This window comes from Gavia stellata, chromosome 4, assembly GCF_030936135.1.
Source record: "Gavia stellata isolate bGavSte3 chromosome 4, bGavSte3.hap2, whole genome shotgun sequence".
In the NCBI taxonomy this organism is placed as follows: domain Eukaryota; kingdom Metazoa; phylum Chordata; class Aves; order Gaviiformes; family Gaviidae; genus Gavia; species Gavia stellata.
The window spans coordinates 28,005,024-28,032,206 of NC_082597.1; the positions used below are offsets into that span (position 1 = coordinate 28,005,024).

At 38.3% G+C, this 27,183-nt stretch overlaps 1 protein-coding gene across 1 annotated transcript in view; it reads right to left on the minus strand.

Annotated features, from left to right (window-relative positions):
- CFTR (CF transmembrane conductance regulator) overlaps positions 1 to 27,183 on the minus strand; it is an 89,436-nt gene that overhangs the window by 22,098 nt on the left and 40,155 nt on the right. The window contains exons 12-21 of the mRNA XM_059817050.1: positions 22,448 to 22,542; positions 19,689 to 19,775; positions 18,073 to 18,805; positions 16,812 to 16,940; positions 13,792 to 13,829; positions 12,340 to 12,593; positions 11,202 to 11,281; positions 5,571 to 5,721; positions 4,245 to 4,472; positions 3,430 to 3,530 (exon numbers count right to left, since the gene is read on the minus strand). Coding sequence (XP_059673033.1) covers positions 3,430 to 3,530; positions 4,245 to 4,472; positions 5,571 to 5,721; positions 11,202 to 11,281; positions 12,340 to 12,593; positions 13,792 to 13,829; positions 16,812 to 16,940; positions 18,073 to 18,805; positions 19,689 to 19,775; positions 22,448 to 22,542 — 1,896 coding nt within the window. The remainder of the gene's footprint in view (positions 1 to 3,429; positions 3,531 to 4,244; positions 4,473 to 5,570; positions 5,722 to 11,201; positions 11,282 to 12,339; positions 12,594 to 13,791; positions 13,830 to 16,811; positions 16,941 to 18,072; positions 18,806 to 19,688; positions 19,776 to 22,447; positions 22,543 to 27,183) is intronic.

A 27,183-nucleotide genomic window follows, 5' to 3' on the forward strand; every position in this document is an offset into this window, starting at 1 on the left:
GGTTTTCTGCTGACAGAGGTAAAAAGCTTATTAAGATCATGTTCTAGTTAAAAACAAAAAAACAACTGAAGGGGTGAAATGGCATGGGAAAATAAAAGCACGAAAACCAGCTGTAAAAGCACCACTATTTTTCACAGTCCTAATTTTTCCTTTGGTCCTCTTCTCTACCATGTACTACTTTAATTCTTCAGCATCCCTGATGTACAGGGTGGGGCACTGTGAGGTTTAGCAAATGTGGTTTTAGTATCTCTTTGGGGGATTCTTTTTATATCTCCTTACATAAGTAAACTTGGCAACAGTAAATGCATGGCATTTTCTCTTTCCCTGATAAAAGGAATTGTCCTTCCCAGTTATAGCGCTGCTACTGCAGGATACACATCAGTGAAGGAGGAGGTTATAAAGCATTAAAACAGTCCACTGGGACTAGCCAATGCTTATCTGTGAAAGCAGCACTTACTGGAAAACTTATTTTCTATTTCCTTATGAAGGAAAAAAATTAAAAATACTACAAGACTGCCTGGAGGGATAAGAAAAAGACTGAAAACCAGCTAAAAGGATATTAGCAGAAATTATAAAAGTGAAAAGATAAATCTAGCCTAACTGATAGCTTTAAATGAAACAATGGATAGCTGACAGAGTGACCACATATGGGTTTTTTTTTAAAAAAAAAAACAAAACAGACCAGATAAAGTATCAGGGCGGTCGAGAATGAAATGCCAAAACCATTATGGGGTATTAAAAGACAATGGGGACTTTTCAGTTAAAGCCAAAACAGTTCAACAGAAATTGCTTCAAAGAGAATATCTGTGTATGTAAAATAAAAACCAACATAGAAATTCAGGTTTCTTCAATGTGTAAGCCAGTGTCACAGAAAGCTCAAGAAGGAGATTGTGTGGAATAAAGTCAAATTTGCCACCTACCCATCTGCTTGGCCAGTATTTCTTCCGGTACATTTTTTCCTTCTTCACGTGATCCTGCTTCCCTGTTCTCCTGCCTCCCTTTCCTTTTGCTTGCATTTATTTCACTGATGTCCCATACCTTGCATATCTTGTAAAACAACTCAGCACAAGCTTAATATTTTGTACTAATTGCAGCAGCTGTGCCTTCAGACATGGGCTTCAACCACTTGCAGAAAACTCCAGCTTATCTGACAACCAAAGACTGCCACCTACAAATGTGCTATACACTCAGGCATGCTTGTGTACAGGCTTGTAGACATGGGTATCACAGCTGCTCAAGGAAGGGCAAGAGTAACGTCACCTAGAGCGGTGTGTGCATATCTGTAACTGGAGACACATGGAGATGTGTCAGTTCTAGCCAATCTGGTCCTGTGGGGAGCTCCAAAACACCCCTTGAGAGAAAAATAGAGTATAACCAAATAGAGTACTAAGTCAGGCACGCATGCAAGCCTTTGCAGGACATCTGTAACCAAATAATTGTGAAAGTCTTTAAAGAGGGAAGTGCTAAATTTAAAGAATACAAAGAACGGGAAACAATACATCTGCATCACCCAGTGGAGCAGTTTCATTATCTTGAAACCATGAAGCTATTCTTACTTGCTTGTGCACAGAAGCAGCTTTTGAATGTCAGGAAAACCATCCTGCCAGCAATATATATTAGTCATCTGGGATACCTAAAAATCCATAGGATGGGGGTGAGGAATTATCCACTACCAAAAGAAGTCCAGAGGATCCACCTATAAACTGATACACCTTAGAAAGGCTATCATTAATATAATATAACCAGTGCTCCAGTACAGTAGTTTGTCTTAATATAGAGAAAAGTACTCACAAACATCAAAGGCAACTTGGGACTTTCTTTTCAGGGGAAAGGGAGTTACTTCCTTATTGCTACTAATATATAACATTTTAACATCAATGTATTTTAAAAAGGGGGAAGTTATTCTTTATTAAAGCACTAATGCGTACAGCACCCTCTGAATCCTACAGTAAGACTTTCTGTTGCTCTTGTGAAACACCTTCAGTTCGTATTAAGCCATATAATCTGTTCACATGATTCTCATACAGAATGTTATACTTAAAATGATCACATTATGCCTTACAGGGATAAGATGGAGTTTACAAATGAGAGCTGATTGAACGTTGTTGTCGCTGTCGTGCCTTACCAACGGCATGTTTTACTTCATTATCAGTCACACAACTGCTGTTCGGTGTGTCTTGCAGTTACAGCAAAGAAGCCCTTTTGCAAAGTGCCTGCCTTTCAAGACAGGCTGTTCTAACAGGCAAAGAAAGAGTCAGCATAAAACAATTGGTGGATAGGGAAAAAAAGTGTCCCTGAACAGTAGTCAGCTTTCTGGACTATCACCAGTCACATGCGTAAACAAGAGATTAGATGTTGTAAGTGGTTAATTCCCAGTTTTGGAGCTCTTAAGGATTTCCTTCAGGATGAGGCTGGTTGAATCACTTATTTAAAAAATGTATGTCGAACTGGCAAATATTCCTTCACTGTCATCATCTGCACCAATTATTTTTTTTTAAATGACAACTCATTTCAGCTAATCAGGATTTAATGGTCTCCAAGATCTGCTGTAAAAGCTGTTTGCTTTCCAATACTGAAATGGTTGGCTTGAGAAGCTAATTTAGGGTTCAGAGAGGGTATGACTGGATATGGGAGATTTTTTTTTTCTCAGAAATTTTTTTTGGTTTATGAGACTCCTGTATTTTGTTACAAGAATTCTGTCTAAAATAAATCCTAGTATGCCTGAAGTGTAAGCAAAGAAGTAACTATTACATTTAAAAATAACATCCAAAACTTTCATACATTTAACTGCAAGAACAAACATATTCTTTTATGAGTTTCCTGTCTGCTTCTCATATCTCAACAAATAGGTGATGATGAGTTAACCTTGTGAAATAGTCTGTTTTAAAGCCAATCCTAAGTAATGGATTAACTACGCAAATTAAAGGGGTAAACATGGACAAGTCCAAAGCCTTACCTCAGCGGTTATTTTACACAAAACCAGGAAAAGACCCCCAGGGAAGTCTAGGACAGATTTTTAAATCACTATTGATTCTGCGTGGAAGGAGTTTAAAAACATCCACCGTGATCTGCTGTGCAAAGCCCTTAAGTAGAACAAGTACAGTTTATTATATACCTTGCTAAGGTATATAATCATAACAAAACAACTCCAAGCCTTTTTGAAGTTTTCCCGTCACTGCTACATCTGCAATCTGAATCCTCAAATGCAATTATTTGCTGTTGCCTATTCTAGTCCGGGAAAATTTTGATCATAAAAACCTCAGTTTGTGCCGTGTCAAAGCCAGTAGGTTGCTATGAAAGTTATGAGAGGAACTTTTCTGACACATCTGCCTGATACCCAACTCTGAAAATAACTCACTGAACACCCATAATCAACAAAATAAGGCAATTCCTCAAAAGAAAGCACAGCACATTGCATTTTATGCTTACCAAACTATCCACATCTATGCTTGAGTTTACGGCCCACTGTAAGGTTCCCATGATGTTCATAGCTAAAGTAAGAATAATGCCAACTCCAGCTGGTCCATCACCTGCAGAAAGAAAAACATGTTCATTTTATATGCAAATAAAAATCCAATAGAAATCAGAAAATTAGCATGTGTATCTTAAAATACATATTCACATTCTCTCCTCTTTTTGTTTCATGGAGAAAACATGGATTTTTTTAATTACACAAAGGACTGAGAGCTTAATCATCAGTTAAACACCTGGCTTTCACACTGAATTCACTAGAAACTGTGATCTTAGTTTGGTAGAGGAAAAAATTCAATCTTGATACTTAAGCTGTGAACAGAACCAGGCCTCTGCAATCTTGATTTCAATTTCCTTTTTCCAACACATGTGAATCTGTGAAATTACTCTTATCTAACTGAAACACCACAGCTAACAACTTTCTGCTATTGGTGTGGCTTTAAAAGATCGCTAAAACTTTGCATGTCTTAGACATTTGCAAATGAGAGGAACATTCACCTCTATTTAGTAAAAACTTTGATCTATACTGATGATAATCAACATCCAAGCTTTTCAGTACACCAACGTGGTTACATTAAACATCAGATTGCAGATAATAATGGTGTAACTTCTGTTTTAATTAAATTGTGTTTACTATTATGACATACTTAAATCAGTCACTCCAATACATGCTAAATTTTGCAATGGTTTCTTTTCCTCAGAAGTTTCTAAAGTTGAACTGTTAAACAGAAGCAGAAGACTTCCATTTCATTATTTCAGTAAAGTTACCGTACCTGTAGTTATGACGGAGATGAACGCCACAGCAACAAAAAAGACAACAAAAATCATTTCTATCCTCATCTGGAACCAGCGCAGCGTTGACAAGTAGAGGAACCAGTTTGCCGTGTGTAGGTTCAGGGCTTTGTGAAATAAGGTCTCAAAATACGGCTGCCGCCCAAAAGCTCTCAGTGTCCACAACCCTTTTAAGCTTGTAACAAGATGGGTGAATATTGGACTCCGAGCTGTAAAGTGTTTAAATTAGAAACATCATAAACACTCATAAGAAAATACCTTTGATATAATGCTAATACACAGCCCTATACCCTAACTCACAGCAGTATAACTATTGTCAGTGTTTAATTTACATAAGTTGTTGGAGTACACGACTGAAGTAATTCTAGCACAGGATATACAACAGTCTTTGCATGAATGGGTTGAAATTCCATTCAGTGTATTGCCAGGAAGGGATCACATGAATTCTTCATAGTTAGCATACTACTTGGGGAAGCTTCTGGCCTGCTGTAAGATGCCACAAGAGAAAGGCGGCTCCTCCCCAGCCAAAACGAATTCCTGCAATTCTGATAACTCCATCAAGTGAAGTTTTTTTAGCACAAACAGAGTACTTTTTAATGCTCTGGATTCCACTGTACTGACATGGTAATTTTATGCAGATCTTGCATTACATAAAAAGTGGTGCACCATTGCTGCATCCCTGTAAACATCAAAGAAGTTTAGATTTAGATCTGAGGAACTTCAGAATTACACTTAAGTAAAGATGATCATCAGTGTTTAAGATTCAGGATTGATTTGCTGATGATCTGCCAGTTTGTTGTAAAGCCAGGCCACAGTGCCTGATCTGCAAACCCACACTTCAGAATGAGGTTTTCCATTTTATTGGGAACATGTTAGTCTCTTAATGGGGGAGAGGAAGGAAATTTAGTCAAATAACTTATTCAGAAATAAGAATTCTTTGTTATCAAGATATATCCATTCTAAATTTTTCTTATAAAGAAACAAACTCATAGAGAACATACCAAGACTGACCAAAATTTTTCAAGTTATGTTTACTCTCAAGAAAACTGTACATCAGGACTTTATTTGTTTTCAGCTGCAATGGTGATAAAGCCCAGCTTTAAAAAGATCTTCTCCATTGCTCTTTGGCAGCAGAGCGCTTGGTATTGGCTGCATCAGTAACAGCACTGGCTTTAAGGAGATACATGTTCTGCTCCCAGAGACAATGGCATCTTGCAAGAGAAAAGGCAAAGAAGAGGTGAAAGGGTGAATCACTTCTCAATTGATTTGTCGGGGATTTAGAAGTCTACCAATTTTGCTGATCCTACCTTCAGATTCCAGTTGTTTCAGCTGCTGAGAAGTGTGGAGGAAGTATGCCCTTAACACAATAAAGGCTGCTATCACAGGCACTGATGCCAGGAAGATGTAGGGTTGTAATATTGAGACTACTGTTATAGCGCCAATCACAATGAGTATTAACTGTAGAATGAAAGAAAAATACTATTGATATAGTAAACTTGTCATTTTATAAACTAGAGATTGGTGATGAATCTCCTTCCCATGGCAACTACGTAGTGTTTCAACAAACATAAAGTGCTAACCTAAGTAGGGTTTGCAGCTGAGAACAAACCTCCATGAAAAGATTATGAATAACTGAGACCAGATCCATAACCTGTTGGAATAAGCTGCCATCTTTTTTAATAGATGGAAGAAGTGTTTTCTGTAGTACAACCAATATTGCAGGCTTCTAAACTATGAAGACACACAAAAACAATGGCAGCTATGCACTCTCTCTCCAGTTAAAGTCATAAGAACGACACTTGCAATATCTGCAGCCACCTCCCAAACCTAACGGTGCTGTCCCTGTCTTGTCTGGATTAGGTGTGCCAGACTGTCAGGACCTGAGTGCCAGGTTCCTGGCAGGTTCTGGGCCAAGCAGTTTTTCTGAGCATCAGAAAAAGTGGGAAGTCGCACATCGTCGCTTGCTGAAAGGACTGTAACCCAAATATGAAACTAGCACTACTACTCGTCCTGATCAGAAGACAGGAAATAAGTTGTAAGAGGACTTGTGGTATGAAAAATTAGCATTTTCAGGAGAAAAAAAAGATGTTTTAAGGTGACAGATGACTCAAGAGGAACAAAATCATTCCAGAGTTAATCTATTTAACCCACCAAAGACTACTACCATTCTCATAAGACCTCATCCTCAGTAGCTCCAGACAGATTAAGTTAAATCAGGCCTTGGTCTTTACTCTAGAAGAACCTTAAACACTTAGACTGTTTTTGCATCATACCTAAATCTAATGAAAATCAAGTATATCGGTGTACACAGAATAGCAAAGCTCTGCTTTGTATCAGGGTGTTACCTTTCACACTAAACAACTACTTCAAACTGCAAACTTACCAGCCTAAAGCAATTGCAAACAGGCAATTTGGACAAAATTATGAACATTGCATTGAAACATCAGTGCAAATGACCAGTCAGCAATGAAACAGATGGAAAGTAAAGCTAATTTCACATTAGGAAGAAAACTGCAGTTGGTGCTTTTGCTACTACATCCACATAAATTCAAGAAGGGATTCAAATTCCCAGTACTCCAAGTCAGAGGTCTTTCCTGAGCAGGTAAGCGTGTTCCAGGTTTCCTACCCTTTGTTTTCATCAGAAATCTGAGCAATGCAATAGCAGCATCAAAGTTTATGGAAAAAAAATACTGTAACAGCTGAACTAGTTAAAGATTTCTTTCACTGTTTTCCTCCTTTCTCTTACAAGAACAGTGACACAGGTGGGTTATGCTTGTGCAGGCTCTATAGCACTGGTCTATAGCAATGCAAGAATGGGTTTGTGTTTACTCATTATTTCAAACTGCAGAATTTAGTACCTCTTATATCTATAGACCTCTATATACCTCTGTATCTCTAATTGTTAAGAAGCAAATGAGCTGTTCAACTGATATTGAGCCAAGTTATACAGCTCTCACATTACTTGAGATTACACAGTCACACAGTGACTGTTTTAATTCCTGTTTCCATCATTTACTCAAATTTTGCAAAGGCCACCATGATGCTGTATTGTTCTCACTGCTGGTCCAATAGTTATTTCTCTAAAAAGTTGAACATGAAAATTTGTGTTATCTCATAAACTCCGAACACAAAATAAGTGTAAAGTCAAACAGAAGATGACACCTTCTCTAAAAGGGCAGTAGCAAAAATCAACACACAAGCCAGCTACACTGGCATATGCTCAGGGAATGGCAGCAGAGGGCTCATGCAGCCCAGTTAAGAGTCACAGTGCTACGCTGTGGTCATCCCAGGTGCTGAGCTTTCAGGCCTGGGACAGAGGCCAAATGGGGAGACATGTTGCAGTGCTTGCTGGAGACGGCAATTCAGCAAGGGTTCAGGGTGGCGAAGACTGCAACAGCCAATCTGTTTTACCAATGGGGGTTTATCATTTAGGGAAAACCAGTCATGACCACAGGTATAAATGTCCAATGAGTTCACTATGACCTTTTGAGTAGGACTATGTTAAACCCTAGGGATGAGCATGTCACATGAAGAATCTCCAAAAAATGATAACCCCACTGTAAGCATTGGTAGAAGACTGAGATGGATGTTAAAACTAGTGGCAATGCTACTGCCATCATTAGCTGGCTACAATTCATACCCAAGATGTACGCAAGCAGGTCAGATAGCAATCAGAGAAAACATCACAGTTGCTATCTCTTGTCATTCATGTAAAGGTTAATACTGCTTTCTTTTATGGGCAACTGTGTATAACCCAGTGACTGGATAGTAACACTGGCCTCTTTCATCCTGAAGCCTCATTCATCCTGGATGAAAAGCCCTGCTCCCTAAATGGGAAGGTCCCCTGATATGTCTAATATCTATGAAAGTCCTAAGAAAAACTATGTCATCACATCCACAGCTGCAAGACAGAAGGAGGCAGTGTCCCTAAACAAGGAGTTAGCCGTAGTCATCTATCAGCTCTTTCTCACAGAAGAGGGAATAAGAACCAGCTCTAAAATCTTGCACCAAATTACTGGGAAAAGCTCAGAAGTCAGAAGGATGAATTTATGTAAACAAAACCTGAAGGCTAGCAGGGACCAAGTCTTCTCCACAAGACTCAGATATAGGCACCCCAGTACATTTAGAAGCTAAACTTTTCTGTAGATCTCTGCACCTGGGAAGGAATAACCACATTCACCAGTACAGGCAGGAGGATGATTGACTGGGAAGCAGCTTTGCAGCGAAGGCCTTAGGGGTCCTGGTGGACCATAAGGCAGCAATATGCCCAGGCAGCAAGGGAGGCAAGCAAGGGCAGCATTGTCAGCAGATCAAGGAAGGTGGTCTTTCCCCTCTCTTCAGCACCAGTGAGACTGTCTCCGGTACAAGAGAGATACAGACGTACTGGAGCGAGTCAAGTGAAAGGTCTTGAAGATGACAAAGGGACTGCAGTATCTCACATACAAGGACAGGCTGATAGAGCTGGGATTGTTTAGCCTTACAAGAAGGCTTAGGGGGATCTTATCACTTTGTATAAGTATCTGATGTTATTTATTATGTTTATATAAATCATAAATTTGTGTATATATGCAAACAATTTTTATAAATTATATATGTATGTTTAAAAATTATATTCTGTTTATATAAATCCCAATAAGTATTTGGTGTGGAGCAAATAATCCTGAGCCAGATTCTTCTCAGTGGCACTCGGTGGGAAGAGGCAATGTATACAAGTTGAAATGCACAAAATTCCATTTAAACATAAGAAAAAGCATTTTTATTGTGGGGATGGTTAAACACTGGAACAGGTTGCTCGGAAAAGCTGTGGAGTCTCCACCCTTGGAGATATCCAAAATACAACATGGCCCTGAGCAACCTGCTCTAGCTGACCCTACTTTGAGCAGAGCGGTTGGAGAGGTCCCAGGCCGTAGGTCCAGAGGTTCCTTCCAACTTCAACCATTCTGTGATTTTGCAATAATCAGCACAGAAGGAGAAAGTCATATGTATAACTTCTCTGTATCTTTCAGAGGAATCTGACTTTGCTCGTTAGCAGAGTCTATGGAAGTCTGAAGCTGCCAAACAAGTCTGAACCTATGGAGGATCAGAAGAAATGTCTTATGAAGGGATGACTGGTAAAAAGCATTCAAGACAGCAGGTGGGTTCAATGATCTTCAACAGAAGAACCTGGAAAGACAGACCAGCTTTTCATGCATGTCCGGGAGCCTCTGAAGTTGAGACTGAGGAGATAGAGGTCTACCTATGGGACATGAGAGTATAGATTAGCCTCTGAAAGGCATCAGAACAGAAAAGCCAAATCTAGGGATTTTCCTTATCCTTGAAACCATGAAAAAGTAGTCAGTTTCTTGTAGAGAGTTCGAAATATAGAGACAGACTAACTAAAATAATTTTGGTATAATATCCTCAGGGCAGATTCAAAATATCAGAAACAAAATGGCCACACCAGAAAAGACAGTAGTGAATCCTGAACACACTGAAGTTGACATTAATGATTCAGAGAAGGTCTCAATGTCCATGTTTACTCATTCAGCAAATCTTCATGATGTCAGCAGGACATGAAGTAGAGCTGTAATGTCCTTGAACCTCTTCATGCCAAGCTGCACTGGCCTCTCTAAAGTCAAGAGCCAAAGTTACCAATTACTAACAAAGATATAGGGAAAGGGACTCAGTTTCGATCAGACCATCATGTTGGTAGGGATTGTAAAGCAGAGCAAACTCACAGATGGAGAGAGGCAATCTGTGCAGCAGAGTGTTTGGGTTGATTAAATTGGGCCTGCATATCTCCTAAACAAAGGTAGAAACAAACTAAGGGCCTGGCACTCTTTTGCTCTTTTCTTTCCAAATGTTCTGGGAACCAGCTCTATCTGAGGAAAAGCTGGCATTGCAGCACTAGTGGTGGGACACTTAATGGGGGGTGCTGGGATCCACACAGAGCCACAAAGTCTCAGAATAGGCAGGATGGGGAGCATCTTCCTTGAGAAACACTGGAATTGCTTCTATCTCTGTATTTCTTCAATGTTCTCTTCAGTGTGGATGAATTGGAAGGTCATTCAAACTCAAGATTTTGGCATGGATGGAGTTTCCCAGGAGTTATGCTGGAAATAAGCCTTTCCATCCAAAAAATAAAAGGTTTACAATTCTACAACTCTTAGGGATGTGAAATTCCTCCAAGGAGTAGAGTCATATAAAGCTCTCCTCCATCACAAATAGTTACCCAGTGCCTGACAGACTCAGCTTAAATGCCAGAGGCTCAGGGGAAGTCACGAAGTTGTGACTGATAAAAGACAAAATTAGGCAGGCAAACTTATGAAGGGAAAAAAAAAAAGAAAAAGAAAAGAGCAGAACTTCCCAACTGAGAGTTGAAAGCCCATCATCATGGGTCAAAATGCCCAATAAGGCAGGCCTGGAAGAGTTTTCACAAAAAATAAAAGAACAGAAAAAACAAGAATATATTCAACAAAAGAGAAGAAGGAAATTAAAGGTGATGCTAGCAAACTGGGAACAGAAGAGACTAAGGAGGTAAAGTCATGAAAATGACTGAATGCAATCAAAGGATAGCATGAAAAAATATTAATCTTGAGCCAAGATAACTGAAAGAAACTAAGGAATTCCCTTTACACCTTTGAAGTTGAATATGGGCAGCAGCAGTGATACTTCTACTGTAGGGATCTGCAGAGCAAAAATGTTTCTGAGCCTGAGTACTGAAAGTGGTTTGCACAAACAGTGGAGGTACACATATAGGCAAGTACTCAAAAAAGAAGCAATGAAGTTGACTTACAAGATAAGCAGCTATGTAAACAGATATACAGACAGAAAAAAAGGAAGAGGAATTTAATTCCAGTTGTTATTTCTTCTTATTAACATGATTTCTGTTGCATGATATACGACTGAAACTTTACAGTGCTATAAGACAGCAAAATTTAGAATTCTATTCTACAAACCTGAATGAAGTCAAATACTGTAAGTGGAAGTAAGTCATCCAGTACTGCCGTATCTTTTGAGAACCTGTTAAGCATACCACCTATGGATTAAGGAAAAAAAAGAAAAAAAAAGTGAAACATTTTAACACCTCAAAAATCCTACATTTATTACTTTGACAAAAAGTACAACTTTTTCTGAATATAAAATACTAAGGATAAGCACAAGATTTTTTCTAGTGTGAGCAATTCCATTACAGTTTAGTGGAGCTACAGCTTCTTTCCCCAGGGAGGAATTTGGGTCCACAACTTTCATTTCAGTTCTTGGAATCTCGTAAAAAACCCAGGAAAATGTAATAAAAACAAAGAAACATAATTACACAGGACAGAAACAGAGGCGCAAAGCAGAAGGTCTGTACAGCTTATGCAGCAGGCTCTGCTGGTACACAGGTAATTTGCACACCAGCATTTGTATGAGTTTGTAAACCAGTTTCTTAGCTTTTGAGCAGAATTACTGTACTGATCACCAGGTAACAACAGAATTAAGAATATAATGAGAAAACAAAGGAGAAACTCTATGTTGTATTGTCGTTTAGCAGTGTCTCCTGTAATCCAGTACACACCAGTAAGAAGGGTATGGGATAGGAATTTCATGTACAGCAGGAGATGGAACTTGTTGCACCAGTTATGCAACGAACTCTGTATCAACTCCAGAGCCAAATGTGAATATGCATACCATTATTCACACTAACTGATGTTTTATGCCATTTTAGTACTACTCATGGAATAAAGCACTATTTATCATCCACACCTGACTCCTTGTCACTCACCAGGTAGCTGACTATATCTTTCCTACTGCAGTTTTAGACAAAGTCTATTCATTAGAAGTTATTCTGGTTTTACTGCCTCAAACAGTTAACAGTTAATTTTCTCCAACTTACAAGGTGATATTTCAGAATCAGAACTGACAACCGAAATATGTCACACTTAAAACACAATCAAGGTTTTTTAAAAGATCCTCAAATTACTTTATGTGGCAAACTTTTAACATTCAGCTTGACTGAAATTGTAAATGGAAAGCAACAGTATCCTTTAACAGAATGAAAACTGTTTAATTGAAATGAAACCCATACATGAGTCAACCAGTTCCCATCTCAGTTACCTGCTTTCCAAGAGTTGAATGTTGACATAGGAGCATGAAGAACTGCGTGCACCATCTTTTGATGAAGAGTTTTAGACACTGTTATAAGTGTATGCACAAGGGGCAAACCTCTGAAGATTCCCATGGCCAGCAGGGTATCTGCCACTCCCACGTAGATATAAATGATGTAGTAGGCGCTAGTGTCAGTGACAATCACAGGAGGTTTGTCAGAGGTACTGTTTTCTGGTTGTGTTGCATTTTCTTTCAAAGCTGTCCTGTATGACGGAAATTAAAAATAAATGCATTACTGGAAATTGCATTTTTTTCTCTTTTTTTTTCTCTACTAAACAAATAGTACTGCAATGTTCATTTGTTTTAAAACTATGTTAATGGTTAATTACATATATTTCCAGTCATTTTTTAAATTGTCCTGTATGTATGAAATATAAATTATGAATTAACCCGTGTTCCACTAAGGCAAAGTTACTCTGTGTATATTCAGGGGTCAAGGCAATAAATGGCTTATTCATCTCCTCAGATACCTTTGGTGATTCAGGTGCCTATCAGCATTTGTAGTAATTTGTGAAATTAGTTGCAATTGTGCAATGAAGGGTTTTTACCAAGTTAGAAATTAAGCCATTGGAATATAACTATGACCCCTCCAACAGTTTTCTCCAAACTGCTGTGAAAATGTACTGCTTTGGTAGTCTCTTGCAAATCTACTGCCAGTAGATCACTGCCAAAAGTAGCCTACTCAAGGAAAACACATCCACTTCTTTTAACCAGAAAAAATAGTTTAAGTGTTGAAAAAAGTGAGTTGTTATGGAACTAAAATGCTTCAGGTGTACTACAAAAATCAAAGGTCTTAGTGACCTACTGTAAGGGGACATCAACATAAATCCCTCCTCCTCCAGGTCAGACCTAAGTCACCATATGCTTTCTATATGCAAACATACAGACTTAGCACTGCAGGACTAAAACAGGGATCAAAATCATTAACCCAGGAAAAGCCATACGGCTGCTCAGTATGTTTTAACCTCCACCTGCCTGATGCTGCAACTTCTGGGAATTTTTCATAGGTGAGCAGAGGAAATTGTACAAATGGGGTCTTACAGAAACTGCTCCCTTAAAATGTTCCTAAACAAATGTCTCACCTGGCACCTCTGAAAGACAGTGGTGAACCACAGTGTATTCAGGATATCAAGTCCATGCATCTCTGGAGTGACCTGACCCAGGAAAAGTGTTATGTGCTCAATAACAAGGCACAAACCATTTGGTTGTTAGCACTTAAAGAAGTATCAGCTTAAGATACCGCCTACATGAGGTATTTAGATCATCCATCTATGAACCGTTTTATTGAATATAAGCTAGTGCCTATCCATATAGAATTGTGGCAGAATTTATTAATTATTTATAGCAAAAATCAATATAAAGGAGACCCCAATCTCTCAATAAATCATCACCACTACTTACTTTTTAAGAAACCATACCCCAGCAAGAGAAGCAGCTACCTGTGACCAAAGAAAACAGAGTCAATTTTTTGTCTTACCACATTATGTACTTTTTCTTACTTATCTTCTTTCACTGACTTTATAATTGTTTGTAGAGAGAGCATTATAAATGGATGGAAGTCAAACTTCCCTGAAGCAAAAACCTTGTCATATCTGCTCCTCTTTCCACAGAAACCATTTAGAGCATCCCACCAGGAAAGCTACATTTAGACTTGTATTACATCAGGCTCTTAAGTGCCTAAATATACTTTTATTGTTTTTTAACTGTACTATTAACAAAGGCTTGCTAATGCCTTCCTAATGACAAGGAACATTCACTGTATGCTTTAACATATTTTAAGTTTTAAGGATTAATATTTCTTGATGGGCCTAAAAGAGTAAGTCTCTCAATATCTTCAAAGGCAGCTATTCAGGTATGAATGTCAAACCTTTAACATTGTTATTTTCGCTATGTTCTTGCTAGCTGATATCTACATTTGATATATCTATTTGTCTGATATTGCTTGACTGCTAGTTTTATGTAATTCTCCAAATAATCTATTTTAATATTTTTTAAAATTGGAATTAAACCCTTTCTATTGTGAGATGCTTCAGTGCTCCACAGAAGCTTCCTCTATAACACATTTTCTTGTCTGTCCATTGAGATACTGGAGATCTTTGTTGAGTCCACCACATTACAATCTGTCCTATTTCTGCCTCTGATCTTTCTTCTAAGGTCTAAACATAGTTTCTAGCATCCTCTTCCCATATATTTTTATGGCACTGGTACAGGAATGTATTACAATAGTACCTTAGCACATAGTTAAAGTCTTCTCCTTGGGAACCACTAACTTTTGCAGGTCTTACAGTAAATAACTCAAGCTTGACCATGATGCCCTGAATGTACACATTTGTAAGGATCAGGCTTCTTTCACAATAATATTTTTACACCTCTCAGTGGAATTCTGTTCTGATCTTGACTCCTCACAACAAAGGACCATTTTTTTTTCAGCTGGGAAGATGAAAGTAGACAATACTGTGACAGAATAACTTCACAAAGCCTTTCTGCATGTTTCCATTCATAACTGCTCTTCTTCCACTTCAGCAACCCAAGTCTCTGAGTATTACATCTAGGAAACACAGTTCTGAGCCACTTAAGTGAGCTACACACACACCCCACCCCCCCCCCACCCCCCCCCCCGCAAGTCTAGGAAGAATGTACAAATTATGCCCTATTTACGGTGATCTGTGTGGACTCACTTTGGGACCTACAATACAAAACAAGCCATTCTAAATGTAAAATAGCATCTTTAGCATTTCCATGATAGTCCCACCCAGCTCTGAAGGGTGTCAAAACTCCACTTTGAGTTTACTTGTCACTACTCTCTCAGTTCAGCACTTGGATGTTCATCACTAGCCTCTCTTCGTTGTCTAAGGTCAGAAAGGTACAAAGTGTTAGCACGGGCCACATAACCACTTGGCATGGTATTTCATCTCATACACAGAGATTTGCTAAAGGTTATATAGTCTGTGCTATGACTGAATATCTTCCAGCCCATTAATTTATGAATAGGCTTGTACTTAAGCAACAGTCACACTGGAAAGTTTAACTTAGATGGATACATTCTTTGTCATAAGATTTGTTCTTCAATTAGAAGATGAGGCTTTTGAATTATTTAAAAAGGTTTTAGTCTAATTTAAAATAAAAAATTTGTAATCAACATTAGAAATATACGCTGAGTATATGTGGAAAAATCTGATACACCTCAAAGTTAAAATTTCCTTTTCCCCTACAACTCACATTCAGGTTTGCTGTTGTAGGTTTACACAGCCATTTTCCACTACCATGAAAATAAAACTTACATGATAAGAACAGCTATACATCTAAATACTCTCGTGCTTTTGAAGATAGTTTAAAAATTTGGGATCTCAAACTAGATCTAAGCTCCAGGCTTTATTCCTGATCCAAAAGAACTGATTTAAATCACCTGCAACATAACATTAGTGTAAATTCAGGATACCAGCAATCATATCCTTCTCCAGGTTTGATGATACTAGAAGTTTGAATGCCACCACAGAACCGCTAAAAATGTTCTCTGACACAATCAGCTAGAAACTAGTCCTGTATTCCTAATGGATTCTTCTCCTCTTTCAGTTTGTGTTGAAAAATGCCAAGAGAAATTGGTACCATATTTTATAAGTTGACATACGAATACTGTCTCATTAATCTCCTGGTTTTCTCTCCGAAACATGTTTCTTCCCTCAGAAAAACACTTGATTTAGGATATTAATTGGAAAAGAGGACACTATGAGATTCTGTATATGTGCTAAAAGTCTTTCCTAAACTGGGACACAAGACAAAAAGCAGGCAATTTCTGTTACAAGTAAAATAGTCAGACTTGCATAATCAGGCAGATGTTATTCAGCACTTTTTCTGATGGCGTTTTCCACTGTACTCAGAAAAAGTCTTCTCTGCATGCTGCAGGAACACCTCATCCATCTCTAAATGCCATCACAGGCATTCAGTTCTCTGCCTTACTCGCCACTCTTTCATTAGGAGCAAAGCTACTCACTCATTTTTGAAAGCAATTCTCCAGAATTTATATATGTGCTCATCAAAAAAGTTCTAGTAATTATTTTTGTTAACCCCCCATAGCTCTACAAAGATATTTTTAAATGGAAAATGGAAGATTATTCACCTGTGAACAAGAGACCTGCATAGGGCAATAATTTTTATTTATGGTACCACATAGCAGAAAATAACCAAGATAATTTGAGAAGGTGGGTCTTCTGCTGCTGTGCACTAATCACTATCTTTGGTGAGAAATGCTCATCTAAACAGTAGAAAAGTCATTGCAATATCATTTAACAGCAGTTGCCAATAAGTGATACATACATGAGCTAACGTCTTGATGCTTTATCCATTTATCCTTTTATCACAAACAACACAGTTTGAACAAACATCATTTGTAGTAACATGACATCAAGCGCAGATTTTCTTACCTCAACTAAGAAGACAGTCACACAGAAAATTAGAACAAAAATAAAGTTTTTGTGGATGGTAACGTATCTGAAATAGGTATTCCATGTGGTAACAGTACCCATGCTTTCAGCATCATCAGTAAAGCATTCCTGTCGAAGAATTGATAAGACCATAGTCAGAATGATTATAATATCTATGTATGAGAATTTCTGACACATGAATGCTGTCATTCTTTCTGCTAACTCACTCCAAATAATTGAACTGCAGCATCCAAACTGGCTGATAATGGCTGGAGAGGAAGGTACTGCCTGGTTGAGTTGTCTTTGATATAACAACACAGTTTAGAGACAATTTTAAATTTTCAAACAACACTGAAAGAAACAACCACGATTTGTCCAGCAGTACTAGAAGTCCAGAAATGGTTAATCCATAGCTATTTTCTTTCAATGGAGATTATTATTGTGCTGTTAGAGGAAATTTGTAACTACTCTGAGGGGTTTTTTTTCTGCTGAGATCAATAAAGCAAAAGAAAAAATGGGCAGTACTTCAGCAAATTATGAGTTTAAATATTTCTTGAAGACTTTTTTCCACCTAGGAAACTACTTCAGAAAATTTTCCTATCCTGTGAAAATCACCTGTCAGTTTTGAAAATGAAAGGAGCTCATCATAACCAGTTGATAGTTATTAGAAAAAGGAATTTTGGTCCAGTTCTTGGTGTAAATCTCAACCTTAATTGCATAATTCCCAGCACATCCATAAAAACAGAGTAAAATCCAGCTTAATCCTCTGTTCATTATCTGTATCAGAACATAAGAGCTAAGCATTCTGACAAATTTGTCAAATTTGATCAAATTCCAGTTTTAAAAACTGTGCTAGTACATCAAATGTAGTTTATTTTTTCCATGAGCCTTAATGTCTCAAACACCAATTTTACTTAAATATTTTAAAACAAAGTTATTCCATGTTATGGTTTCAAATTTAATTTTAGCATAAGTAATCTTAAACGTAGATTAAAGTGCAGGAGATTAAAATTCTGTATTGAAATCCTCTACAGATAGCATTCAAAAACTACAAAAAAATCAGGCAAAATAAATTTTTGAGTATTTCAATGATTTCAAGATGATATTTGAGTTAAAAAAATTCACAGATATTCCACAAATATATTCCACAGAGAAGTACTGCATTGGGAATGACAAAATCAGGTAGAAAAATATGTAAGGAGTATATTGCATTAAACTATCACCATATCAAAACCCAAGATGAATGTAAATCAACACACACCTTCAAATCCTCTTCATTGATTTCATCAGTTATGTCCAAGACACTGTCTCGAGACAACCGCCTGGTGTAGATATCTATCTCAGAAGACAGGTTTGTCTGAGGCACCATAGACATTTTCCGAAATGTTGTACTTCCCTTTTTGGCAAAGTTTGGTCCATAGTTCACAGAGGTGCCTGTCATCAGGTTTAACACAGATTGCCTCCTCCGACCTTGCAGCACATGGTCAGTGTTTAGCATGTTACTCCGAGGCAGACCTACATCTCCCTGTTCTAAGTCAGGTACCAGCGAGAGCCTCCTTTCTGGCGGGTCATTGTGGCCATCTTCTATCCCATTGACCTGCATCCCGTTCCTCTGCACTACTGAGAACTTCCTACTTGCATTAAGGGGGTTAATAATTATGGAGTTTTTCCTTTTGTCATTAAAATCTGATGTTTGTTTAAAAGATTGCTTCTTTATTTCATTTCGTGATCCCATGCCTTCTCCTTCAATGGAAAATCGTCGTAGAGTCTCGGTTAGAATTGAATTTCTCCTCTCTGCACTGAACTGATCAAAAGAATCAAATCCGATCAGTTCCGAGCTGAAGTCTGGCCGTTGACCCTGAAGTTCAGAAAATGTTCCATAGAAATAGCAGCTCCCCTCATGTAAAATTAATATTTTGTCAGCAATCTTTAAATGTTCCAGTTTTGAAGTAACCAAGATTCTAGTTTTATTCGCCATCAACTTGCACACACAGCTATAAAAGATGAAAGTGTTAAAAATTAGATTTTTTTCTTCATGATTAAATGTTGCTTTTATCCCTTTCCCTTTCAATGTATTTGGTCTTACCTGGCCCCCTCCCAGTATGAGCAGTCTTGGCTGCTCCCTCAAACTACAAAGGAGGTGGTAAGGCTGAGATGTGTAATGCGTGAGTACTTTATTGCAGGAACCAAAAAGAGGGGGAGTATTTAATAATTTCCAGGTCAATTCAAAAAGCATAGTTCAACATGAAAATGAAATATTTCTTTTCATCTTAGGGTTACGTAGTTCTTTTGCTACCAAACTTAAAAGTATTATCTCAATTTCAAAACTTCAAACTTACGGTGACTAAAAACGTCATGGATGGTAGTGTGCATCCTTACTGTTTTGAGCTACACCACCAGGACAAGCCAAAAGTCTCTGTCTTTGGCCAGCCTGCTACCAATCTCTTCGTCAGTGGACACTTTAAGGTGCTCAGTCTTTCAGTGATTAGAAAAACAAGACAGAATATAGCTTTTTGTAAATAATTATACTTACAAAGCAGGTAAGTGTTTTAAAATGAAAGCCTTTCTGGTACACAGACACACCAGATACAAAGCCATGCACTCTGGGAGTAATAGATTATAGCAGGCTCAATACATTGAGATGGAAGAGGGAGCAGTAATGCTCACACCTGGCCCAGGCTTATTCCCAGCACAGTACACTGTCCTACAGCTAACACAAAATACTCAGTCACGAGAATCCCTAAAAATAAACATCCCCAAAAGGTACAATTTTGATCACTTCAGTACTTTTGTACTGTTATTAAATTTATGCTCTTGGTTTTACGTTGTGCTGCTTGGTGGGATTCTTAAATACAATCTATCAAAAACATACAGTACCTTTCAAATATCTCTTTTTCTGTAAAAATGTCTAAATGTCCAAAAGGAGAATCCAGGAGATACAAATCAGCATCTTTGTACACTGCTCTGAACAGAGAAAATGGAAATGACATTAACTTTCACAAGTCTTATAAATTTACATAAATATAATTTAAAAAGAATGCCTTTACATTTTGTCTCAAAAAACTTGTAATTGATGGACTTCTCTAGAGCAACAATATGGAGCTGGAGTTCAACGTTAAATGTGCTTATAAGACACCTTTCAATAAAGCCTTTCCTTACTGCAGATCACATTACAAACTAACTCAGTTTTCCACTAATTTATGTGCAATCAAAGGAAGCTATACAGCTGCCTTTTACACAGGTGACTCTAAAGATCTGTAATGGTCTGAATCTGACAGTCCTCATCGGTGTACAATGACCATTTAAATGGGAATTTAGTACCTACTATAACATCTACTCGTGCGTGAGGGAATATTACATAAATGTAAACAAGTGTGTGAAAAGACTTAGTACTCAGCACTTAGTTTTAAAAGTACTTGGAAATAACTGGTGAGCAAAGACGTGTATTAGTGAGCCATGATCTTGCAAACGTTATCTGAAATGGGACTGTACAATATTTCGAGTTCAGAACATGAAAAACTATTTGTAGCATTAGGACCTTAAGCTGTATGTGCCTGGACATGGCTCACTGAGTCCTAAACCTGTGGTGAAGAGGTTTTTTTTTTTAATCAATTTCAATAGAAGTTCAAAAAGGCCCCTTGCCTTCCTCTGTGAGTATGAAAATCATGATGTGATATGAATCAGGGTATAATTAGTAAAGAAAATTTGGACAGCTGCATTTCAGTACTTTTTAAAGTACTCTAAAAATTAGTTCTAAAATCATTATGTTAAACAATGTGAAAATATTTAACCACCAGGAGAAAAAGCCCTCAATAATAGTGTATTATGTTAATAAACCAAGCAACTTTATTGAAAAATCCTCTGTCACGATGGATTTCACTGACCATACATTATGATGTAGTGGCTGCACAACAACAAAAAGTTCATACTGTTCTTGGCGCTTTCAAGAGCAAAAAGTTTGCAGGATTTTTCCTGGAATAATGGTAGCACTCAAATTATTGCTTTAATTTCTGTGTTGGACTTAGTAGCTACACATGACTGGCTTTAGGGCACCAGGCCATTGAGCTAGCTCAAACCCAGGGCATGCACCCTTTTTTCCCTTGGTCCTTTCTTTCCCCAGGTTGTAGCTGCAGGCACTGACAGTGCTCTGTAAGAAAGATGGACTCAGGCAAACTCCATCTGCTTCTCATGACAGCTGGTTGATGGCACTTCCAGCAGGGATTCTCATTTCACATGACTTTGCACAGAGTACACCAGACACATGTATGCAGCCAATTCAAGCAAATAACATCCAGTTTATTGCCAGTGCAAATGGCTACAACCCGGGGCTGTAATCCTAAATTTTCTCCTTTAGCTTTCTCAGAGCTTCATCTGCAACCCACACCTCAACAACTGCACACCTTGCTGCATGCTGAGCTTAGACTGGAGCCCAAACAAAATGTAAAGCAGATACAGCCACTGGTTTGGGACATTTAATTGTTTTAAAAATAACAATTATATAGCTGAAAATAAACACATTATATCAGTTCTGTGATCCTCCAGTAAATGAGCGGTGACTCTCTGAAAAGTGACAGACATGATTATTCATAGAATCTGGGAAATAATTCACGCAAATGTTACATTTTAAATTAAAATCTAAGTGGGTTTTGTTGGTTGAGGGTTTTTTGCCCCGAAAGCTTTGCCTGATCCTCCCCTCCTCTCTTACTTACCGCATAAAACAGAACCGTCCATATGCCTCTTCCCTCTCACAAATCTGCCAGAAAGATCCACACTGAAAGCCTCTCTATTTTAATAAACCCATCTTTTAGCCTCACACAGCCATGCACATCTCTCACGGGATGCCAGTGTGGATCACCATGATGTGATTTTACTTCTGCCGAGCATTTCTGAGCATGGGAACCAGCACAGTTTGCACTTGGCACAGAAATAAATGGGACCATTTACACATCAGAGCTATCATTACTGGATTTCTGATGATAGCTAAGTGATCCCACTGAAACACATAGATAATTTATAAGAGAAACGTCTATGTTACTGTTCTGTACACCTTCAAAATTACTGACGTTGGAAGGTCAAACAGACAAGGCCAGACCATTATTCATAGGTACTGACTAGCCATTGCTTTCTACTTTTTCTTTTTACAACAGAAAAAGACCAAAACTATTAGCAACATTTTTTGAAACATGGCATTTTTTTCATTTTTGTTACCTGCAGACAGGGAGTATGTCATTAATCAGTACATAAACTGCTTTGTAGAATTGTCATAGCAGCGAAAGATCCTGGAATATTTCTTATTTCTAACTTTGCATGGGTTTCTTCGGTACTTAGAAAGCTACACTTAAAGGTCTGAATCTCCAAACAGCATCTTGCATCAGGGAGGGAAAGATTCATCTTCAGCTAAGCCATAGCATGTCTGACATCAAACTTTTAAAATTCAGTAAATAAATATGCACAAACACAATCGCATAGCAAAAACTCAGATTTCTGATAGTAAAATATATCGGATGGATATTTATTTATGATATACTTGAAGGATATTTATTTAGCAGGACTTGATCCGCATGTATTTGAGTACTTAGTCATAATACCTTTCTTATACACGAAACAGTACACTACTTAGAGAGCAAAATACTCACCTTGCTAATGAGATTCGTGCTCGCTGGCCTCCGCTCAAAATGATTCCACCTTCACCCAGCACTGTATAATCTTTGTCTGGGAACTTGGAAATGTCCTGTTAACAAATTTTTTTTAAGAATCAGATGTGTATTTTCCATATCCAAGAAACTCAGGCTACAGACTGGATGAAAGCACAGTGTACAACAGTGTACAGACACGTTAGACAGAAGTGGTAAAAAGTCCCACAGAGGTTTATTTCTTCCATTTGTTTATGTAATCAGAAATGGTGATAAAAGAAAACATATTCTATCAGAGAGAGCAATCAGGAGCTGTAAGATCTCAAGAACAAATATTTGTCTTAATTGCTAGATCTCTATAAAAGCAAGGAATGTACCTTCATACAATATCAATCCAAGACGTTAACTGTTCGAGTTTTCTGTCAAATAACGATGATAAATGCACTTGCCACCGAAGTTGGGGGGAGCAAGAAGCAAACTCTGAATCTGAGCTCTTCAAAACCCAGAGAGAGTTATACTTCAGGCAGGTTCTTTAAAAAAGGCTTGCACAAAATTCCGAGCTGGGAATGCCAGGAATGCTCAAGGTTTGCAAAAGGTTTGGGAGCCAAGTTCCACTGCTTGGGCTGTAAGTTACTTACAACTCACGACTATGCCAAAAAGAATCTTTAGCCAGTGATAAAACCAGAAAATACCATTTCACTCTCAAGTGAGACAGAGAAAGGAGCAAAGAACATCCTCATGCCCCACTGGCAGAGATGGCCAGAAATCTTCTTGAGAGGAGTATTTAGCACCAAAACTGAGGATCCATGGACAATGGCTTGTACGCCTGAAGGCTGTTTAGTTTTTCTACTTTTACAGTTGCTCTAACAAAAAATATTAATTCTGCCTTCAAGCCTTACCTGGCCTATGTCCTTAAGCCAATACAGTGACATCACTGTCACTGTGGTGGTGGTAGTTTCAGGGGACTTTTCCCAGAAACACAGGCTGGATGACCTCCCCGTGCCCCAGGATGCCTAGGTTTCCAGCGGGTATGACTCCAGGACAGTTTGCCAGGCGCCGAGCTGGAAGCCCCGAGCGTCCCAGAAGCTCCCAGTGCCTGTATTCCCCGCTCAGCAGTGCCGAACTGCCGCTCTCGCTTCCTGCGCACGCACTCCCGCTCCCAAGGCAGGGATCTCCCGCAGCCAAAGAAGCTGACTGAGGCATCTGATACCAGTCAAAATTGCCTCCAGTGTTCTCATGCTTTACAAAGATTTTCCTTTTAGTGCAACTTCTGGGGGAAAAAAAGTAGCACGCAACATCCCTCAGAAAGTGAGCTTCTGAGAGCAGGCTTTAGGCAACGCCCTGGAAGAGGTGGCCTGTTTTGGGGTCTCTCTTCCCCTGGGCAGCCAAGGGGCACGCAGGAACACCGCTGCCTGCATGCACTCTGCAGCACCCACAGAAATCCTGCAGCTTCTGGGAAAAAGAGTGGAAGACACATGAAGCGCTTCCAGAGCAATACGACCTGGGATTCTACATTAAGCTGCTCTCTACAAGACTGCATTTCATACAAAGTCAGATATAGTCCAGTTTTGACCACTCCTGCTGTGATTTTGACGGCTAATCACTCTTTGTTGGGCAGCCTTTTGGCATTCCAAGCCTCTGAGGTTTTGCAGAATAAATAAATAAATAAAAATCCTTCCAGAGAAATGTTTCCTTCTTCCTCCCCTGTAAATTGGCGTGACCTCAGGAAAAGAGTGAACAATGCTGTTCAGCCCTGGATCAGTGACAGATGAAAGGTCCGGCCACTCAAGGACCAGAAATTGACTGCCTGGTCTGTCAGGAAATGGGAGATTCTCCCAATTCTTTAATTTGATAATAGCGTTTACTTCCTGCCTTAGAGGATTCTGACCTTAAAATCAAGATGCTTTTATGTATGGAAAAGCTATTGCAGGTGATTTTTAAGTTCTTCTCATGTTAACTAGTTATTTCCTTCTTGTAAAAGGAGAACCACGCAAGCAAATCCCTGATACTAATGTAACAGCTCAGGTATTTGCAGAAAGAGGGATGTGAAAAATAGTGCCAGCAACATATTTCAAGGAAGATTCTCTGCATGTGACAAAATCGTCTTCCTATAGGTCATGAAGTATTTAGAGAGAACATGTGAAATTCTGGCATAAAAACTTTTCTGGCATTTATTTGAGACGACCTGCTCAGATCACTTGTAGTTTCACTGTGCATGTGGGATTCATGTTATTCATCTGTGCCTTTGACATTTACCCAACAGCTTCACATGAACATTGGGCTTTGCATGGTTAAGTATCTCTATAGCTAAGCTGATTTCAACTTTTTCCCGTTTCTACCAGTACTGCTGCCTGTAATGGTGCTGCTGCCATTGCTGCTTCCTGATTTTACCTCTTCTTCGAAAAAAGCCCAGGTGAAGAACTGGGCCGAGTGTGTCTTCCCCTGCAAACAGGGTAAAATCCTAGCCCTACTGAAATAATTCCAGGGCTCCCATTGTTTTAAACGGTGGTGGGATTTCATCAGATATATTTCTTTGCAGGTGTGTCAACATGGAATTTTAATCAGACTTTTAATGAGTTCCCCTTCTGCTCTCTTCTACCTTTCACCTCAGGATAATATATGGCATGGAACAGACAAAGAACTTTTTGGGCTGTAATTATAATAATTAAAAAATGTTCAATAATTTCTTTCAAAGGCATAAACAGAGTGATGAAGTCCAATAGACACACAATGCTATTTGTTGGAACATGCATTACCTATTGTAAAAAAGTACATAGGGCTGGTCCAAATACATCCTTCTTGTCCTTTTATGCAGGAAGTGAAATCAAGCCAGGGACAAACCTAATGTAATGATGCTGAACGGCACAAAACCTAGCATATTAATGAAGTAGCCACTGGGTTTTCTTTAATGTATCTATTCCTAAATGCTTAAATTGAGAAACCTATTGGTAACTATTCAGAGAAGAAACCCCCACAGTTCCCACAGACATTAATTACTTTTGTGGGTTCTTCTAATATCAGGAGCTAAAAAATCTCAAGTTGCACACCCAAGGAGAAAGCACCCCTTTTAATATCTGTTTGCATCTTTAACAGTGTAAATGTCATATTCATCTACCTCAGCAGCAAAGGGATGACCCTCATAATACATTTGGGCTTGGTATGGAAGAATATAGCTGAGACAGTTTAAGGTAATATCTCTTTTCAGGGTGAATAGGAAATAGGATCTCATTAAAAAAGAGGAAACCTCAGAATGGACTTCAAACTCCAAGTCTTCTCTGTAGAGATTGTTTGTTATCACAATAATGTGATAAATCATTAGCAACAATTAAGATAATAAAGCATGACAGAAAATAGTTTCTAAGAACCATGCCTTTCAGCAAATAGTTGCTTTATATATCCAAGGCTACTCAAACTACTCAAGCAGTTCTAATGATAGAACATATGTATTTTACTTATGGGGCCCCTCTTTCTTCCTTAAATATGTCCTTAATGACGTGGCTTTCAAGCTGCCCTCTTCTGCCTCCCCTCCAAAAAGATAAAACAGTCATGAAACTGATGGAACAGCGCCGCAGTCTTGACTCTCTCCATTTCGTCTTCACTAACCGTTTCCTCTATTTCACTTCCTTTTTTTCTACAGTCCCAGTTTCTTTACCATATCTATCCCCTTCCTTTTCTTCATTGCTATTAACATTCCCCATGTTTATTTTCACAGTTCCCAGAAAATCCCCCCATTCACATTGCTACCTCCTTCTCACCTACCAAAGTACTCCCTTTTTTGCCGCCTTCTTTCTCTCTGTGTTTTAGCGAAGCTGACTCTGAATACATGTTGCAATTCCCTTTCTGTAGTATGGACTATTCGCAATGCATTAGAATAAAAATGCTGAAGCCTTTATTGTATAAAATGCCAGGTAAAGCTGAATATAAGTTAAGCAGAAGCAGCACCAAGGGTTTCAAGCAGGAACTGCAATACTGTTCCACCTTATTTGATAATTTTTCTCTTTAGTTATAAGAGGAAAAATTATTGTTAACTGCTTTCTCACTAACATGATTATTTCTGTACTTCCAAGAAACCATATTCAATTCTAATATACCAACGAGGTAGAAATGGAACTGAAACAAACCTCCAGATTTTAATTCAGTGATTACTAAAAATCTTTACATAATTAATTTGAACTGTCATTTTGCAGAAAGCATAACTTGCAATTTTTCCTGATTTTCAGAAAAGAAATGATCTTGAAAGTAAGACAGATATGAACTAACTGCAAAATTTGAAGTTTTAAAGATTTGAAATCGGATCTTGTGTTTCAGACTCATACCTACTAGTGAACATTTCTGTTAATTTTTAAAAGATGAAGAATTTTCAGTAGTTTGTCATATCTTGGCTTTTGGATAACCAGCTTGAACACACTCGAGTCCTCATTTTCCTGGGCTAGAAGCCAGAAAACCAGATCTCTTTAAAGTATTTCAAATCAGAAATTACTTTTTTAAATTTTATTTTATTTAGGTAACTCTCCTCTCTCTTCCTGATTCCTGAAGCCAAAGCTTTTGTTAGATTTCAGCTGAACAATTTATGAAGGATTCATGATTCAAGAGCATAAGCCCTGTTTTTGCAAGATTTTGTGACCTTGAGCAGAGTGTCAGGCTCACCCAAAACTCACACGAATGCTGGCAAAACTCGCTTTCTCTATGGTGAAACATTCCCGTGGAACAGATTTTTGAAACATGAAGTAGTTGGTATG